This window comes from Hypanus sabinus, chromosome 7 (genome assembly GCF_030144855.1).
Source record: "Hypanus sabinus isolate sHypSab1 chromosome 7, sHypSab1.hap1, whole genome shotgun sequence".
NCBI classification, from domain to species: Eukaryota; Metazoa; Chordata; class Chondrichthyes; order Myliobatiformes; family Dasyatidae; genus Hypanus; species Hypanus sabinus.
In genome coordinates this window covers 172775520-172795408 of record NC_082712.1, presented here as the reverse complement: position 1 = coordinate 172795408, position 19889 = coordinate 172775520, and the positions used below count along the sequence as shown (strand labels likewise).

Genomic DNA, 19889 nt, shown 5'->3' with positions numbered 1-19889 from the left:
CAGCATTACATTGCAATGCATAATTTTTTAAAAACTATAAACTACAATTAAAATATATATACAAGATTAAATTAAGTAAGTGGAGCAAAAACAGAGCAAAAAAAAGGGAAAAATTAGTGAGGTAGTGTTCATGAGTTTATTGTCCATTCAGAAATCTGATTGCAGAGGCAAAGAAGCTCTTCTTGAAACATTGACTGTGTGTCTTCAGGCTCCTCTTTGATGGCAGCAGTGAGGAGAGGGCATGTCCTGGGTGAAGGGGGTCCTTAATGATGGATGTCAAATTTTTGAGGCATTGCCTTTTGAAGGTGTCCTTGATACTGAAGAGGCTAGTACCTGTGATGAAGCTGGCTGAGTTTACAACTTTCTACAAGTTTTGGATATAAGGATTCACATAGGAGTAGATTCAGTCTATTCAACCCATCGAGTCTGCTCAACCATTTCATTATGGCTGATATATTATCCCTTTTTATTGATGTAAGCAGAATACTTCCCAGTTTTTTTCTTCGAAATTGAGACTAAGTCATTAATTTAAATGTAAATTTCAGTTTGCAGCATTCAATCGATTTACCACTTACAATTCTTAAATGTCAAGATAACTTCTGAAAATATTTGCTCAGAGAATACTAAAAATCTGTTACCCACAGTGAACTAATACAGACCAGTACAGTACAAAATCTCCAAATGACGTTTTTCATACAGAGCAGTTGTCTCACCTGCTTAGTGAACATTTATTTCACAAATGTCTCCAACAAGAAAGAGTTTCATTGAACTCAAAAATGTCACTTAATGAAGGTTGTGTTTGCTATAATGCATGCCAAAAGAACATATTAGGAAACTTTTTTTTGAACATAGGTAATTGAAAACAGGTAATGGTTAACAATATTTTTGACTGGATTAATGGAATAGAGTCTATGAAATAGAGCATAGAACAGTACAGTGCAGTACAGGCCCTTCAGCCTATAATGTTGTGCTGACCCTTTAAGCTACTCCAAAGTCAATTTAACCTTCTCTCCCACATAGCTCTCCATTTTTTCTTTAATCCATGGAACTATGTATGAGTCCCTAAAATGTCCTTAATATGCCTGCCTCTACCGCTAACACTGTACCCATGCACCCACCACTCTCTGTATAAAAACTCTACTTCTGACATCCCCCCCATACCTTCCTCCAAACACCTTAAAGTTAGGCCACCTCGTATTAGCCATTTCCGTCCTCGGAAAAATGTGCAGTCTGTCCACTCTATCTATGCCAAAAAAAAAATTTTTAAAAGAAAAGTCTTGGACTTATGCAACTTCTGTCTGAATGAGTGGCTGCTAAGTTTCAACACAAAGTCGTAACGTCATAGAGCACCACCTAGTTTGTGTTGAACTGTTAATCTACCTAGCCTCATCAACCTGTACCTGGACTATATCCCTCTGTACCCCTCAATCCATGTACCTATGCAAATTATTCTTAAATGTTGAAATCAAACCCACATCCACCATTTCCACTGGCAGCTTATTCCCACTTGCACCATCCTCTGAGTGAAAAAATTCTTTATCTAATAGTATTTCAATCAGATCTCTCCTCATTCTCCGACGCTCCAAGTTCTAAAATCCTAACCTATTCAACCTTTCCCTGTAAATCAGGTCCTCAAGTCCCGGCAACATCTTTGTAAAACTTCTCTTCCAAGGACTCTTATCTCATGTTCTTGATATTTATTGCTTATGCATGTATTTATAAAGATAATTACTATTTTTCTGTTTTGTATTTGCACAGTTTGTTGTCCACTGCACATTGAGTGTTTGTCCGCCCTGTTGGCTGCAGGTCTTGCATTGAATCTATTATGGTTCTTGGATTTACCGAGTATGCCCACAAGAAAACGAATATCAGAGTTGTATACGGGCTCACATGTTCTTTAATAAATTTATTTTGAACTGTACTCTTTCAATCTCATTGATATCCTTCTTGTTGGTAGGTGACCAGAACTGCACGCAATACTCCTGATTACATGTTTCCAGATGTCGAAATAAGCAAAGTTTGCTTTTAACTTGACTTGGTTAATTTCTGATTTTTTTTTGTCATGGCAATATGTATCCCCCACAAAAATTAAGGGTTTGTTGTGCATCACATTATACAAGTTTTCAAAGAGAGGATTTCTCTAGGAATCTAACTGGGTTATGTACAGAATATAGAAGCAATGCTTGCCAAACTTTGATAATATGATATTGTATATTCAATGCAATTTTAGATATTATTTGTATAAATACTGAGATTATATGTAAGCTTAATATACGTAAAACACAAAATGAAGTTTTTTAACGTAATTCCTCTTTGTACACCTCTCTTTTCCATTGCTCGCTTCTTACCTCTTGTCCTCACCTGCCCATCAACTCCCTCTGGTGTCCCTCCTCCTTGCCCTTCTCCCATAGTCAACTCTCCACTTCTGTTCTTTAGCCCATTACCTTTTCCACCTATCATCTCCCAGTTTACTTAATTCCACCCCCCACCACCAAACCTCACACCTTCTTATTCTGGCCTCTCCCCTTTCCTTTCCAGTCTTGATGAAGGCCTTCAGCCCAAACTCCTGATTCCTTTCCATAGATGTTGCCTGACCTGCTGAGTTCCAGCAGTATTTTGTGTGTGCACACAATAAAGTCACTGTGTTTTTAAGCAACACACACAAAATGCTGGTGGAATGCAGCAGGCCAGGCAGCATCTATAGGGAGAAGCGCTGTTGACATTTCAGGTCGAGAACCTTCGTCAGAGGGGTTCGTGTTTTTAATGTCTCTTGCTGAGAACAGAAAATAAAACCATAAACTCTGGAAAAATCTTGATCCATTGTGGTGGGAGCACAAATTGAATACAAATTCTAATTTTGGTTTATGGATATTCATTTTACCTCCGGCGATACAGAACAGGAAACTGCAGCAACATCAACCGTTTCCAAAAAAAAGAGCAACAGGAATTGCGCATGCGTGAAGGAAGGGGCATGCGCAAACACGAGCAACCCAAACTACAAATCCCTGTTATGATCGGAACTGAAAGTGAAAGTGAATATGAGGTGGAATCAGTTTCTCTGGATAAATCAGATGAAGGTGAAGAGACAAACAAAGAAGAGCAACAGAAAGAGGTTGGAGGTGATATTGGAGACTTAAAAAAATCTTTGATGCAAATAATGCATGAATTAAAAGCATTAAAAGTAATAAAAAAGATATTAAAATATTAAGATTACGTTTGATAAAATGATGAAAAGACAAGATAAAATGGACAAGAAAATTAAAAACTTGGAAGAAATAACAGGAGACACCATTGATAGAGTGAATAAAATGGAAGATAATATTTCTGCCTGGACATCAGAAAGAAAACGGTTGTTGGAAAAAGTGGATATACTTGATAATGTTAGCAGACGAAATAATATTAAGATTGTTGGACTTAAAGAAGGCATAGACGGAGAGGATCCAATAAATTTTTTTCAAAAATGGATTCCGGAAATTTTGGAAATGGAAGAAGGAACCCAGTTAATTGAAATTAAAAGGGCTCACAGAGCCTTAAGATCAAGACCTCAAGTTGATCAAAACCCATGATCAATCTTGATAAAATGCTTAAGATATCAAGATAAAGAAAAGATCCTGAAGGCAGCCGCTCAACGTGCCAGAAAGAGAAATGAGCCATTAATGATAGAAGGGAAAACAGTTCTTTTTTATCCTGATATAAGTTATGACCTTTTGAAGAGAAAGAAGGAATTTAACTTAGCGAAAAAGTTTTATGGGAAAAGGGTTATATTGCGCCACCCAGCAACCCTGATAATTTTTTTGGATGACGGAAAAAGAAGATCTTTTACTGATTATCGGGATGCGGAAGAATTTGCACAAGAACTCCCAAATACTCGCTAACCATAGCCAAAGATTTAAAAGTGAAACGGATTAAAGATGAAGACAGGGACAGTGAATGGAGTTGATGGATGTTTAAGGACAGAAGAATATTTAAATATATTCTTAATTATATGATACAGGGGGAGAAAGGTAAAAATTTGAGAAATATTAATCGAGAGTAGTGATATTATTTTTTCTTCTCTTATATATACTTCTTTATGTTACGGGGGAGTTGGGGGAACTTCGGATCGATTGCTACAGGATTTACGTGTGTAATCACGGTGATTGCCATGACCTGTACAACGGAGGAGGGTAATGTTGTGTTTTTTTTATTCACAACATTAGTAGGGGGGTATTTTGTTATTTATTTCTTTATAATCTATTTCTCTTTAATCTTTCTTTCTTTGCCTGGACAATCGGGGGGGAGACACATAGCAACATGGAGAATTTTAAAAAGATTCCCCAAGGTACTACGAAAATTGAAAAGTTAGGTATTACTATAGACTGGAGTAACCCTGTTAAAAATAATGACTAATTTACTGAATTTTTCAAGTTTTAATGTTAATGAGCTTAATGGACCAGTGAAAAGAAAAAGAATTTTAATATACATTAAGAAAATGAACAGAGATATAACTTTTAGCTGCATTCCATTTGAAAAAATTACTTATAATTTAAGAGATAATTACAAAATATTTCTGAAAATTTGGCGCCCTTATTTACAAAAGATAGGATTAAATATATAGGTGCTCCGAAGATAAAATTATTGGTTATTTGGGGAAAGAAATAAATATATATACCAAAGCTATTATGAGCTCCATGGAGCATGTGGGGATCTTCTAATATCCAGGCATTCTTTCTTCCTTTCTTTTTTTTCCTCTTTCTTTTTTTCTCTTTCTACAGGGATATGTTAGGGGGGAGGGGTTGATAATTTTTTTTCCTTCTGTAACCATTTGAAAATTCGATTTTAAAAAATGTATTAAAAAAAAAGAGACTGATGTTTGAAGGGTAATAACTGTTCCTTGTGTTGGTGCGTGGCCCAGTGGATAAGGCATCGGTCTAGTGATCTGAAGGTCACTGGTTTGAGCCTCAGCTGAGGCAGTGCGTTGTGTCCTTGTTTAAGGGACTTAACAACACATTGCGATGACACCAGTGCCAAGCTGCATGGGTCCTAGTGCTCTTCCCTCGGACAACATCGGTGGTGTGGAGAGGGGAAGGCTTGCAGCTTGGGCAACTGCCGGTCTCCCATACAACCCTGCCCAGGCCTGCGCCCTGGAAACCTTCCAAGGCACAAATCCACGGTCTCATGAGAACTAACGGATGCCTATTACTATTAATAACTGTTCCTAAACTTGGTGGTGTGAGGCTCCTGTATCTTCTTCCTGATGGCAGCAGTAAGAAGAGAGCATGCCCTGGGTGCTGGGGGTCCCTGATGATTAATGGTGCTTTCCATCACCTGAAAACTTCATAGATTGTATACTTAATTCACCTATCCATGCATGAGAGTTTCTCAGTGCTTTGAAGGATAATCCAATCTTACAATCACATACCTGTTTTGAGGTCGTAAATTCGATTGCCCTCCCAGTCATACAGATATTTTGCTGGGGACATTAATCTGATCTTTAGAGTGCATTGGTCTAAAAACTGCAAACAGAAATAAAAAAGAAATACAAGCAAAATATTACTTAGCTGAAGGTTACTGAACAGATACAATGATATTTATGATTCTGTTGAGAATTAGAATGGAGGGTTACAGAAATATTAAATAATCATGCATTACCTTCTTTAAAGTGAGTGAAAGACAGTCATTTCTGCTCTCTGACTCACCTATTGAAAGTGAGAATAATACTATATATGGAAAATAGTGGGGTGGAGATTGGTGAGGAGTGGGGGAGGGAAGAGGAGAAGAGAGGTATTAAGTCAAGAAAATCTGCAGGTACTGGAAATCCAAGCAACACATAAAATACTGGAGGAACTCAGCAGACCAAGCAGCAACTATGGAAAAGAATAAAAGTCGATGTTTCAAGCCGAGACCCTTCATCAGGGCAGAAAAAAAAAGAAGCAAGTAGGTGGGGTGAGAGGAGGGAGAAGTACGTGATAGGTGAAACCGGGAGAGGGGGTGGGATGAAATAAAGAGCTAGGAAGCTGATTGGTGAAATAGATAAAGAGCTGGAGAAGGGGGAATGTGATTGGAGAGGGTGGAAGACCATGGAGGAAAGGGAAGGGAGAGAAGTGCCAGTGGGAGGTGATGGGCAGGTAAGAAGATGAGGAGAGTGGGGAAACAGGAATGGGAATGGTGAAGTAGGGCAATTACCGGAAGATAACGAAATCAAAGTTCTTACCATCTGGTTGGAATATAAGTCAAGTCAAGTCAAGTCACTTTTTATTGTCATTTTGACCATAACTGCTGATGTAGTACACAGTAAAAATGAGACAATGTTTTTCAGGACCATGGTGTTACATGAAACAGTACAAAAACTACACTGAACTACGTAAAAACAACACTAGAAAAAAACTACACTAGACTACAGACCTACCCAGGACTGCATAAAGTGTACAAAACAGTGCAGGCATTAGAATAAATAATAAACAAGACAATAGGCACAGTAGAGGGCAGTAAGTTGGTGTCAGTCCAGACTCTGGGTATTGAGGAGTCTGATGGCTTGGGGGCAGAAACTGTTAGATAGTCTGGTTTTGAGAGTCCAAATGCTCTGGTGCCTTTTCCCAGATGGCAGAAAGGAGAAGTTTGTATGAGGGGTGCATGGGGTCCTTCATAATGCTGTTTCCTTTGTGGACGCAGCATGTAGTGTAAATGTCTGTAATGGAGGAAAGAGAGACTCTGATGATCTTCTCAGCTGACCTCACTATCCGCTGCAGGGTCTTGCAATCCAAGATTAGTGCAATTTCCGAACTAGGCAGTGATGCAGCTGCTCAGGATGCTCTCAACACAACCTCTGTAGAATGTGATGAGGATGGGGGGTGCAAGATGATTGTTCCTTCAATCTGAGTGTGGCCTCATGGCAACAGTAGAGACAGCCATGGACTGACATGTCAGAATGTGAATGGGAAGTAGAATTGAAGTCGATAGCCACCAGGAGATCCTGCTTTTTCTGGCAGACGGAGCATAGGTGCTTGGTGAAGCAGTCTCCAAATACACGTCAGGTCTCACTGATATACAGGAGGCCACAATGGGAGCATTGGATACAGTAGACGACCCCAACAGACTCACAACTAAAGTGTCACCTCACCTGAAAGGACTGTTTGGGGCCCTGAATGGTAGTGAGGGAGGAAGTGTAGCGGTAGGCATTGCACATGTCTGCCTTCAAGGGTATTAGAAAGAGGAGCGGTATTGGTTGGAAAAGAGCAGGAATAGTGGGGCTGAGGTTAATGAGGGGTGGAGGGGAAGAGGAGACAAGGGGTATTGGTTCGAAGAGAGTGATAATGGAACTGGTCTTCATCTTCATGTATTCCGCTAGAGCAATTTTTTAAAAATTAGAGATACGGCACAGTAACAAGCACTTCCTGAGCCCGCACCACTCAATTACACCCATGGACCAATAATCCTCCTAACCTGTATGCTTTGGAATGTGGGAAGAAACTGGAGCATCCAGAGGAAACATAAGCGGTAATGGGGAGAACAGACAAACTCCTTACAAGCAGTGCGGGAACTGAACCCATCCCACTAGCGTTGTGTTAGCATTATGCTAACCGCTATGCTACCATGCTGATCCAAATTAGCATGATCAATTATAGTTCCACAGCCAATTCTGCTGCTGATGGGATTTATTTTTCTGTCGACTTCACTAAAATAAAATCTGAAATGATTACCATTTTCCTGTCGTTCGTTTTGTACTGATGTCCAAAAACCAATCTGCATTTTTCTTTCAGTTCACCAGGTCTCTCTTTCCCACTCCTTTTAAACGTACCAGATTCACTGAGGCTTTGTAAGGCATTGGTCAGACTACATTTGGAGCATTGGGGAGGGTCCAGAGGAGGTATAGGAGAATGATTGCAGGAACTAAAGGGTTAACATATGAGAACTATTTGATGGCTCTGGGCCTATACGATATTGGGTGTTTAGGACACACAGATAGTCTAGGTCACACTCTGAAGACACATGCTTAACTTTTCAGGAAAAGCTTCATCCCTTCTGCCATCAGAGTTCCGAATGGACTATGAATCCATGAACACAACCTCATGTCTTGCTCTCTTTTTTGCATATATATATATTTCTTATTTGGGTGAAAGAGTGGAGACAGGGTTCTACCAAAGGAGGTGTATGGAGCTCTTTCCCTCTGTTAGCCTGCAGGTCACCCTTCAGCAGGGTGTAGCACCCAGTTAACACACCCCCTCCCCCCAGGATCAGGGTCATGTGAAGCCATGGGAGCAGGTGGTGGATGGTCGCATGAGCAGCTAGTGCAAATCACAAGCCCTGGTTATGCAACCACTGACGCCAGGTAGAGAGACAATCCCTGAAAAATGTTGATCATGGCTGGGGTCACCCTTTTTGTAAAGATACTGTCCAGAAGAAGGCAATGGCAAACCACTTCTGTAGAAAAATTTGCCAAGAACAATCATGGTCATGGGACCATGACCATCCACACCATACAACATGGCACATAATGATGATGATCTTTCTCATTTTGAATTATAATAATTTTTAAGCATTGCACTGTGCTAGTGTGCAAGGTCATAAATTTCACAATACATGTCAGTGTTTATAAACCTGATTCTGATTTTGAACAGAGGGCACAGCCTCAGGATATAAGGATATCCCTCAAGAAGAGATGAGAAGGAATTTCTTTAGCCAGAGGATGGTGAATCTATGAAATTCGTTGTCACAGGTGGCTGTGGAGGCCAAATCATTGGGTATATTTAAAGTCAACATTGATAGGTTTGATTAGCAAGGGCATCAAAGATTACACAAAAGTAAGTGCCTGCCTTTCAGATGAGATACTTAACCAGGTTTCCAAACATTCTGATGGTTGAAGTCAAGAGAAAAGGCTCCAATTTCTTGACCAACTTTGAACCCTCAGAACAAATTACAAGAGAAGTCCAGTAATCCATTTTTCTTGCATCTAGTCTAATCTAGATTGTCTAATCTAGTTTAGATTGTGAGTAGGGTGTGTAGCCAGGGCAGCAGTGGGTGCAGGAACAGGAGGGTGTCAGGAGAAGGCAGCTCTGGGAAGATGAAACATACACCCAGTGGCCACTTTATTAGGTAAACTTGTACACCTGCTTATCAATACAAACAGCTAATCAGTCAATCATGTAGCAGCAACCTAATGCATCAAAGCATGCAGACATGGTCGAGAGGTTCAGCTGTCTTTCGGACAAAGCAAAAGAATAGAAGAGAAATGTGATCTGAGTGATTTTGACCGTGGAATGATTGTTGGTGCCAGACGGGGTGGTTTGAGCACCTCAGGAACGGCTGATCTCCTGGGATTTTCGCATGCAATGGTGTCTAGGTTTTACAGGGAATGGTGTAAAGAACAAAAAAAAATCCAGTGAGTGGCAGTCTGTGGGTGAAAACACCTTGTTAACCAGAGAGCTCAGAGGAGTATGACCAAACTGGTTCAAGCTGACACTAAGGCAGCAGTAATTCAAATAACTACACGTTACAACAGTGGTGTGCAGAAGAGCATCTCTGAATACACAACACCTCAAACCTTGAAGTGGATGGACTACAGCAGCAGAAGACCAGGAACATACACTCAGTGGCCACTTTACTGGGTACAGGAATTAGTTAATAAAGAGGCTACTGAGTGTATTTGATGAAGTTTCCCCTCTCTTGTTCACTTGGACTCAGTTTCCCACTCCCCTTTAATTTACTGGATTCACTGAGGTTGAAGCTTCATAGTTACAGAACTATAGAACTCAAGCCCCAATTTTCCTCTCTATAAAAACTTCACTTCCTACCATTTCCAATCCACAACTTCTCAGCCTTTATTGCAGAAAATCTCCAATGCTTCAGATGTCTCCATACATTGAAAATAATTTAAAACAAACAACAGGTTAACATGGACCTTGTCATAGCATTGTCTACCTGCACTGCATTTCCACTTTCACTGTATTCAAATTGAGTAAATTAAGACTTTATTCCCTGGAGTTTAGGAGAATGAGGGGAGATTTGAAGATTGAACAGTACTGCACAGGAACAGACCATTCGGCCCACAATGTTGTGCCAAACCAGCTGAAAAGCAAATCAAAAAACACCCGAACACTAATCTCTCCTACCTACACAATGTCCATATCTCTCCATCTTCCTTACATCCATGTGCCTATCCAAACATCTCTTAAAAGCGTCTAATGTATTTGCCTCTACCACCATCCTAGGAAGCACATTCTGGGCATCCTAGACTCTGAGTAAAACACTTACCCCTCACATCCCTCTTGAACCTACCGCCTCTCACCTTCAATTCATGCCCTTTGATATTAGACATTTCAACCCTGAGAAACAGATGCTCCCTGTCTGTCTATGCCTCTCAGTCATGAAGGGTATAGATAGGGTAAATGCAAGCAGGCTTTTTCCTCTGAGGCTGGGTGAGGTTATTAGATAAGGATGAAAGGCAAAATGTTTAAGGGGAACCTAAGCAGGATTTTCTTCACTCAGAAGCGGGGAGAGTGTTAAATAAGATACCAGTGGTAGTGATAGATGTTGGCTCAGGTGCAGGTCAATAGGATTAGGCAGAATAACAGACTGGCATGGAATAGATGGGCCAAAGAGCCTGATTCTCTATGACTCTATATTCTTCATTGTTATCGTTTTTCCTTTTGTAATCATCTGCATCAATTGCTTGCACAACAAAGTTTTTCACTGCATATTGGTATATGAGACAATAATAAACCAATTACTGGTTTCCAACCAACTACAATTCAGGGCATTTTGGCCTCTTGAGGAATGAGACTCTCTCAACATCAAAGCTCTGTTTGACTTCTCTACACTTTTAACTGAGGTTATATGCACACTTCTTTGTGTTTTTACTTTTGCATTCATTTTGCTTCTCTATATCTAACACACTCCTTGACACCAAGATTGAAGTCTGCCCCTGAGGCACAAACAGTGTTAAATCTGAAAATTGACGGAAAAACATGGAATAAGTACTGAGAAAGGTGAGACATCTCAGAGCTTTCCTGTTAATGTACCACTAATTTTCTTGTTAAAATTAACGACTAGAACTGATATGAACATCAAAAAAAATCAACAGTTATTTACTTTCAACCCAGTTGAGGGGCAAGCAGAGAACTGGAGTGCATTTCAACAAAAATATTATGTTTCGCTTTTAAGTAAATATATTTTAAACAAACGTATTTAAACTAATCTGTTTGAAGACCCTTTATTATTTTAAAGCTGTCATCCTCTTTGTTCCATTGAGAATTTCTGAACTCAATAGTGTTAGCACAATGCTGTTATCGCCCGGGCCATTGGAGTTGGAGTTTGGAGTTCAATCCCGCCACCCTCTGTAAGGGATTTGGACATCCTCCCCACAGAAGGCATGGGTTTCCTCCACTTGCTGCGGTTTCCTCCAACAGTCCAAAGATGTATGGCTTAGTAGGCTAATTGGTCATTGTAAGTTGTCCTGTGATTAGGCAAGGGTTAAATAGTGGGTAGCTGGGCAATGCGGCTTGCGCTTGGCATGTATCCTTGAGGTGCACCTTATTGACTGTCAGCAAGGAGAAGGTGTTATTACGATCCACACCGACTGTGGAAGTCAGGGATCCAATTGCAGAGGAAGGTACAGAGGCCCAGGTTTTAGCGAGGGAATGATGATATTGAATGCTGAGCTGGAATCAATAAGCAGCGGCCTGATGGACTGTACATTTTACTGCTGAACAGCTACTCCAAGGCTGAGAGAAGTGCCAGTGAGACTACATTTGTTGTAAACACACTATGGCTGTGGACAAACTGGGTGGACCAAAGGCAGCCCCAACTCACACTGCAACCCTGAGCTTGGAAAGATTTATCAGTATACATTAAGATGAACATTGCTGTCAGTACAGCTCGAAGGGCTGTTCCATGCTGTATCTCCAAATAAATAAACTCTGAACAATCTCTCGTGTTCTGTAAGTTAACCTGTAATTATTCCCCTTGAGTCTGCAAGTGCATTTAGAATCAGAATCAGGTTTAGATACACCAGTTCCTTTCAAAGATTTCCCTTTGGGTGTTATAGGTTAGAATACCATTATAAAATCATTCATCTTATTTTCAAATCCTTCTATTCCATGTAGAATGATTCCAAACTCAGTTTTTATTATAAAATTCCAAGCAAATAACATTACATATGTAAGGTATGATGCTTAACCTCCAGATAGATAGATTCTAGTTCCAGGATAGTTATTATATATTAAAAATATTCAGTCACACATTAATTCATTTCTTTGTTGTTCCCAAAGCTGGTAAGAATTTCAGTATAAATGTAATCCTATATTTGGTTAGTGAAGTTAAAATTTAATATCCAAGACATAATAAAATAAAGATAAATACATTTTATAAATTGAGCAGACAGATGCAAGCCAAATACCCTTGCAAACCATTGGAAAATCAATGCGTCGGAATTTGTGAAGTAGAATATTAGAAATATTTATTTGCTTGGGATTTTAGAACAGAGAATAGGTTTATGAGTTAAGAATTACTAGATTTAGAGGCAGTTACCTAAATAAAAAACTACATTCCCAGCAATTACATGCCTCTAAACTACCTTCGCAATTTAGTAACACACACAAAATGCTGCAGGAACTGAGCAGGTCAGGCAGCATCTATGGAAATGAATGAACAGCCGACATTTTGGACTGAGGCCCTTCATCAGGACTGCAATTTAGAATGTCCTTTCCACTTAGTTTAAAAATAAATTTGTTTAATTGCAGCAAGTCTTAACTTTCTTGTTTATCTTTGTCTTTTTTTCTATTGAATAAATATGGTATTTTAAAAAATACTGTTAATGCCCATCTTTGCCAGACTTTCAACTTTATTTCTAGAGGGAAATTGAATCACTTTGGGAAAGCAGAAATAAGATACTTATCAAAATAAAACACTTTTACCTGTTGTTGGTCATCCAGTGAGGTGGCGATTTCATCCCCATCCTGCCCTGCACCATTTTTGAAAACCAGAATTCTGACAGCACCATTTTCAATGAGCTTCTTCAGACGGCTTGAGAGAATGGGCTTTGTCCTGCCATGCTCCCTGTCAAAAGGAAGTTCTATCCCTTTCATAGTCCAGCTCACCCTTTTGGCCAATGACAGATGGTCTGTAAGAAAAAGCTAAAGTTAACATTTGGCTCCATCTGATCAGGTGCCCATCACCTTATCACTTTAACACATATTGGCCTTGTTCCACTTTGATGCGCCTACTTTTAAAATCTCTTTCACTTCCCACTAAGCATGGCATAAGCTGTAGCAAGCTGGCCATGCTGATAATGGGCATAAATCATTGTTCCTGAAGGGAACAGATGTTCAGGGTATGAAAGAGTAATATCACAATTTAGTCATAATTAAAACTCACCTTAGCATGCCTCCTTGAATAATCTGTAGATCATTGTAATAGATCAACAATATTACATTTATTGCATCTTTATTTTAACAGAATAGAGTCACTTTGCCTCACATTTAATGAGATATAGAAAAGCTTAATTAATGTATCTTAATCTCATTTAAAATCCCCTAAACCTGATTTCATTCAAGTAATATGCTAAATTGAGCTCACAATGAATAAAGAGCATGCAAATCAATATAAGTAAAGACATCAAAACCTCCCAGATCATATTTTGTACAATCAGTTTCTTCGTTTTATTAAGATGGGTTTTCAAAAATGATTAGGCACCTGGCATATCCCAAAAGCTTGATTCTATCTCTAGGTCCTAATTTCCCAGCTCATATTATGGTAATGCAGTAAATTTAAAAATTACTTTGGAAAAACAAGATTTAGATTTAGAGATACAGCACAAATACAGGCTCTTCTGGCCCAATGAGCCTCTGCCATCCAGCTACACCCATCTGACCAACTAACCTACTAACTAACCCAAAAGCCCTTGGAATGTGGGAGGCCCCCGGAGGAAACCCAAGTGGTCAAAGAGAGAACGTAAAATCTCCTTACAGACAGCGGCGGAATTCAACCTGGGTCAGTGGTGGTATAAAGTGATACGCTAACCGTAACACTACCGTTTCATGTTCACTTCTAACAGGAAACCAACAGACACACCTTGTAAGCAAACTACTGAATATTATAATCCCCATCAGGTCCAAAGCAATACTGGGTGGGAACACACATCCTTCCTCCAGCATCTTGTGTGTGTGCTACTCTGGATTTCCAGCAGCAGCTGCAGAAACTACGCTGTGTTCGTAGACGGGTCACAAAACACAATACTCCTGCCGGGAGCACAACCTCGCTGTACAGGAACACTACGTCGTTGATAATCACACAGCACAACTCTCTAGTGGAACAACACTGGGCAAGAAAACAGGTCATGTACAGGTCGCCTGACACTGCACTCCCGCTGAGTGCACAACCTCACTGGTTAGAAAGACAGGTCAGATAACATTATACACCACACTGGGATAGGAACAATACTAGACAGCAGCTCACACCTCACTTACATCACTTAACACACGTAACCCCACTAGCATGGAAAAAAACATTGGACAACGCTGTTCAATAAGACATAAACTCAGTGTCTACTTTATTAGGTACCTTCAGAGATGTTCTGGATATCACTATGGTAATGCATGGTTATTTGAATTACTGTTTCCTTCCTGTCAGCTTGAACCAGTCTGGCCGTTCTCCTTTGACCTCTCTCATTAACAAAGTGCTTTTGCCCACAGAACTGCTGCTCACTGGGTGTTTTTTCTTTCCCGCACCATTCTCTCTAAACTCGCAAAAAACTCAGTTTCTGAGATACTCAAACCATCCTGTCTGGCACCAACAACCACCGTCAAAGTCACTTAGATCACATTTCCTCCCCATTTTGATGTTTGGTCTGAACAGCAACTGAACCTCTTGACCATGTCTACATGCTTTTATGCATTGAGTTGCTGCCATATACCCCTCATAATTTTGTTAATGAAGGAAGGATTAGATTGATATTAGATTAAAAAGTGGTCCAAAGGGTCTGTACTGTACTGTGCTATAATGTTCTATGTACTGTAGCAAATAGGAAAAGAAACACAATATATTAGAATCGGAATCAAAAATGGGTTTAATATCACTGGGCCATGTCCTGATATTTGTTATTATGTGGCAGCAGTATATTGCATAACAATATAAAAGATCTATAAATTAAGTATAAAAATTACAAAGGAAATATATATTTAAAATTAACTTAAATGGGTAGAGCAAAAAAAAAAGGTGAGGTAGTGTACATGGGTTCAGTGTCCAATGATGGTGGAGGGGAAGAAGCCGATTCTGAAATGTTGTGTGTTTGTCTTCAGGCTCCTGTATCTCCTCCTCGACGGCAGCAATGACAAGAGGGGGTATCCTGGGTAATGGGGGTCCTAAATGATGGATGCCACCTGTACCAACCTCATTATCTTGTACATCTCTATCAAATTATCTCCTACCCTCTTTTTCTCCAAAGAGAAATTAGATAATTACAACAATTTCTGGGTTTATTTTTTTCTCCTTTAGTAAAAATATAGAAAATTATTCAGCAGATGCTGGAAATCTAGAGTAGCAAACTCCAAGAGCCTTGGCCCAAAATGTCATCTGTTTTTTCCTTTTCAGAGATGCTGCCCAACGTGCTGAATTCCTCCAGCATTTTGTGTGTGCTTTTCTTGACAGTTTAGTGATTTAATCCGGCAAAATCAGAGCTGTATAAATTAATTCTATGATTTGCTTGCAGTTACCTGACCCCCTTGGGGTAACAGGGTGGGGAGCTGTAATTCAACGTTGCTGCCTTGGGTTAAAACAGATTAAGACATTTGTGCTTTCTGCTCCAGCTCACAATCATGTTTTATTGGATGTGCACGTGTGACTATGGGAAGACAGTACAAGACTCATTAATTACAGATCAGGTAAGTAGGGCGATCACTCAAGTTGAGTATGATGATCTCCGAAGTGATTATCTATCGGTGAATCCTCAGGTGGCTGCAGAGGCTGATCGGGATCCACCTATTCTGGTGCAGTGTGGGCAAGGGTAGGAGGCGATTGTGGTTAGTGGTCAGGTCTTTTTGTTCATAGATGCTGCCTGGCCTGCTGTGTTCCACCAACATTTTGTGTGTGTTGTTGTTTGAATTTCCAGCATCTGCAGATTTCCTTGTGTTGGGTCTTTTTGTTGTTCAGCCTCTCCATTCACAGCTGCTGTTTATTCTCTGGGGCACAGCGGAGGACATTCTCATTCACATTCAAACCTCAGCAAGTTATTTTCTTCAGAGCGAAGGAAAAAAAAGCCGTAGGAAAAGATGATGAGGCAAGAGTTAACAAGATAAAAACTAATGATGCATTTTCTAGCAATTCAGTCGCAAACTCTGACCCTTTCCCAAACTTCCATCACTGAGGCTAACACCTTGGACTTATCTAAGTACGATACAAGTACAGGCTTCTCACATTTTATTTTCATAATGTTCACCAGATTGATTCCTAGGATGAATTTGTCAACTGAGGAGTTAACAAAGACCAGCTGTGCATCTTGTGTGTTAAGCCTTGAGAGGAGATCTCGATGAAAAGAAGCCAAAGATTGAAGACCAAAGCTCGATCAGAAGTCAAGGCCTGATGGCCAAAGCCCTGGGTATGCAAGTCCACTAGGGAAGTCAGAGGCCCGATATCTGCAGGTCCATGGGTCCACCGGAAAATGGAGGCCACAAATTGGCCTGCTCTGGAGTTGAAAGACTGTCTGTGTTTGAGTGGGACAGTGGGAGGAAAGGGGCTTATTTTGCTGTTGTTGTTTTGATTTGTTTGTTGTAATGTTGTGGCTGCTTGTGTTGTTCTGCTGAGCATTGTGGGAAATTTTTGCCAGAATAATACAACTGGCCTCACAGATAGTGAAAGATTGCATCAGTCAACTCTCCCCTAAAAATGAATGCTGAGTATTTCTATCTCACTCTTGACAGGAATTTGATAACTTCGGTAAGTCAGAAGAGAATGAGAACAAAGGACTAACAAGATACTCAATGGAACGGAGCCATGGATCATATTTCTGTTTAGCAGTACTGCCACAGAAAGGTCAACCTGATTTACAAACTGGTAACTTCTCTGAAACATTTTTGGACTAATCCTGTAAGATTAATTCTGAGAATTCCTTTTAATTCATCTGTCTTCTTCTGTACTAGTTTAAACATTGGTCTGGCAGGTTTTATCAAGTTGCAGGAAACCTTTCAGCTGAAGAAAAGTGAAAATGTCAATTGATAACTGGGACTGATTTCCTTATGCACCCAACAAGCTATCCTTTTAGCCTTTTTCATTCCAACCCATTCCAATATGTCAATCCATGCCTCCTAATACCATGATGAAGACACTTAGGTTGGAGGGTCAGCACCTCATATTCCGTCTAAGTAGCCTGCAAACTAATGGCATGAACATTGATTTCTCTATCTTCCAGTAGTTTTCCCCTCTCCCCTTCTCCCTTCTTCCATACCCACTCTGTCCCCCTCACCCGCCCTCACCTCCATTGGAGCCCTTCCTCCTTCTCATTCTCCCATGATCCACGATCCACTCTCCTCTCCTATCAGCTTCTTTCTTCTTCAGCCCTTTACCTTTTCCACCTATCACCCAATAGCTTCTTACTTCATACCCCCTCCACCATTCATCTGGCTTCACCTATTACCTTCTAGCTTGTATACCTTCCCCTCTGCCCACCGAATTGTTCTGGCTTTTTCCCCCTTCCTTTCCAGTCCTGATGAAGGGCCTCAGCCCAAAAGGTCAACTGTTTATTCCTCTCCTTAGAAACTCCCTGACCTGCTGAGCTCCTCCAGCACTTCACCTGTATTGTTCTGGATTTCCAGTACCTGCAGAATCGCCTGTGTTTATCCTCATAACCTGCCCAGCAAATGACACCAAATGAACATTCAAGAAGAAGGGTTCTGGCCCAAAGCATTGACCGCTCATTTTTCTCCATAGATGTTGCCTGACCTGCTGAATTCCTTCAGTATTTGGTGTGTGTTCCTCTGGATGTCTGGCATTTACAGAATCTCTTCTGACAATGACATTACAATTGTGTGTCCTTGCTCCTAAGACCTAAAAGCAGGCAAAGCATCCCAAAGATCTTTTCAGCCCTACTGTAAACATCTTCCCCACCTCCTCTAACACCCGATGTTGCTGTTTCCCACAACTTATCTCTCCGTGTCTCACCCACCCACCCCGCCCCATCAATTCTTTTAATTTCACAAACCATATTCAGTTAGACAATCAATCAGTTCCATAACTTGGCTGCCTGCAGCTGAGATAGAGAATAACAAATGATAGTCAGATACTGCTTTTGAGTTTGGCAGGACAATTCAAAAAAAATACTGTAATCACTCTCTTCTAAAATGCACCCTTCCCTATCAAACATTCTTCTGTTACTATCAAGACTATACGTACCCAGTCTTGATAAGATTGGAAATAAATACCTGCTAGAAATTACTTATTGTTGCCCATTTTACTCCATATCTGTTCTTTAACCTCTAAATTATTAGACATTTTTCCTTATATATAATTATTGATTTTTATACAATTCCTTGTTCTTTATAATTGTTGAATATTGTTGTATTTTTCCTCCAAGAGGATTACAAACTTGTCATAGGGTTTGGAGACTTGTGTTGCCTCAAAAACCCAGAGAGCTAAGTTAGCTGGGCCTTCATAGGGTCATCCATGCCAAGCAGGTCAAATGATAGAGACCAGGCTAAGGATGATCCGCCATTCCTCCAAGTTCGGGGGTTCAGCTCAGGGCTAACAAACCTGACTGGTCAAAAAAATTGTTATGGAAACAGCAATGAAGAATTCTTCTATATCTGTGTACGACAGTATGATGGCCAAGGACAGACAAGGAAGGTGTGTGTTCTTTGCTGTCCTAGGTGCCAGCAGTGTAGTAGGCAGTAAGTAAGTAAGTTGTAATTTTGTTCATGTTACACCCTGACTAACACAGCACAGCAAATTCCTAATACATGTAAATGTATATAGCAATTATATTCAATCACTGAACAAATGAAATAGCAATTCAATATTGACATTTTACGATTAGTTCTAAAATATATTATCTCAAATTTGCAAATTTTATATACATAGTCACAATTTGGTTGGGTTTTCAGCGGGCCAGTCAGCATCTATAGAGGAATAAATAGTTAACGTTTCAGGCTGATGAAGGGTGTTGGCTTGAACCGTTGACTGCATATTCCTTTCTATAGATGCTGCCTGACCTGCTGAGTTCTTCCAGCACTTTGTGTGTGTTATAAACACGAGAAAGTCTGCAGATGCTGGAAATCCAAAACAACTCACACAAAATGCTGGAGAAACTCTGCAGGTCAGGCAGCATCTATAGAAATGAATAAGCAGTCACCATTTTGGGCTGAGACCCTTCTTCAGGACAGAGAAAAAAGGGTAAAGGCACCGGGGGGGGGGGGGGGGGAAGGAGGATAGCTGGAAGTTGGTAGGTGAAGACAGGTATATGTTGGATGTTGATCTGGACTTCGAGCATCTGCAGAATCTCATGTTGGTTTTCTTGGACTCACGTTCAATTTGATGCAATTTCTTTTTCTCTGGCTATCCCAACCGTGCACCCAGAAGAGAGTTTTGTTGTAAATTTAAATCCTCTGTTTTGACATGCATGCTGAATGGAAATTAGCAAACATTCCAGAAAACATGTGCAATATTGCTGAGGAGCTGAAGTTCATTAAACTGATAGATTTCTGCACGTTTTGATGTACTGAAATTGACAAGATGTTTAAGTTCCTGAATGCCTAAAGGTAAATGTGTTAACTTGTTACCTGAAATCCTATCTGGTGTCTAGTATTACCAAATTAGATCGTAATTAAGCTGATATGAATCCATCATTTCTCTGACACAAGCACCTACAGCAAACACGTATTCTGTTAATACAAAAGCTCACACATATTCTGTCAATCAGTACTTGTCAT

At 40.1% G+C, this 19889-nt stretch overlaps 1 protein-coding gene across 9 annotated transcripts in view; it reads right to left on the bottom strand.

Annotated features, from left to right (window-relative positions):
* Window positions 1-19889, bottom strand: part of LOC132397404 (doublecortin domain-containing protein 1-like) — a 544514-nt gene that overhangs the window by 427545 nt on the left and 97080 nt on the right. For all 9 annotated transcript variants that reach the window (XM_059976139.1, XM_059976134.1, XM_059976131.1 and 6 more), the window contains 2 exons: window positions 12891-13096; window positions 5402-5495 (listed from right to left, as the gene is read on the bottom strand). In XM_059976139.1, the coding sequence (XP_059832122.1) occupies window positions 5402-5495; window positions 12891-13096 (300 nt within the window). The remainder of the gene's footprint in view (window positions 1-5401; window positions 5496-12890; window positions 13097-19889) is intronic.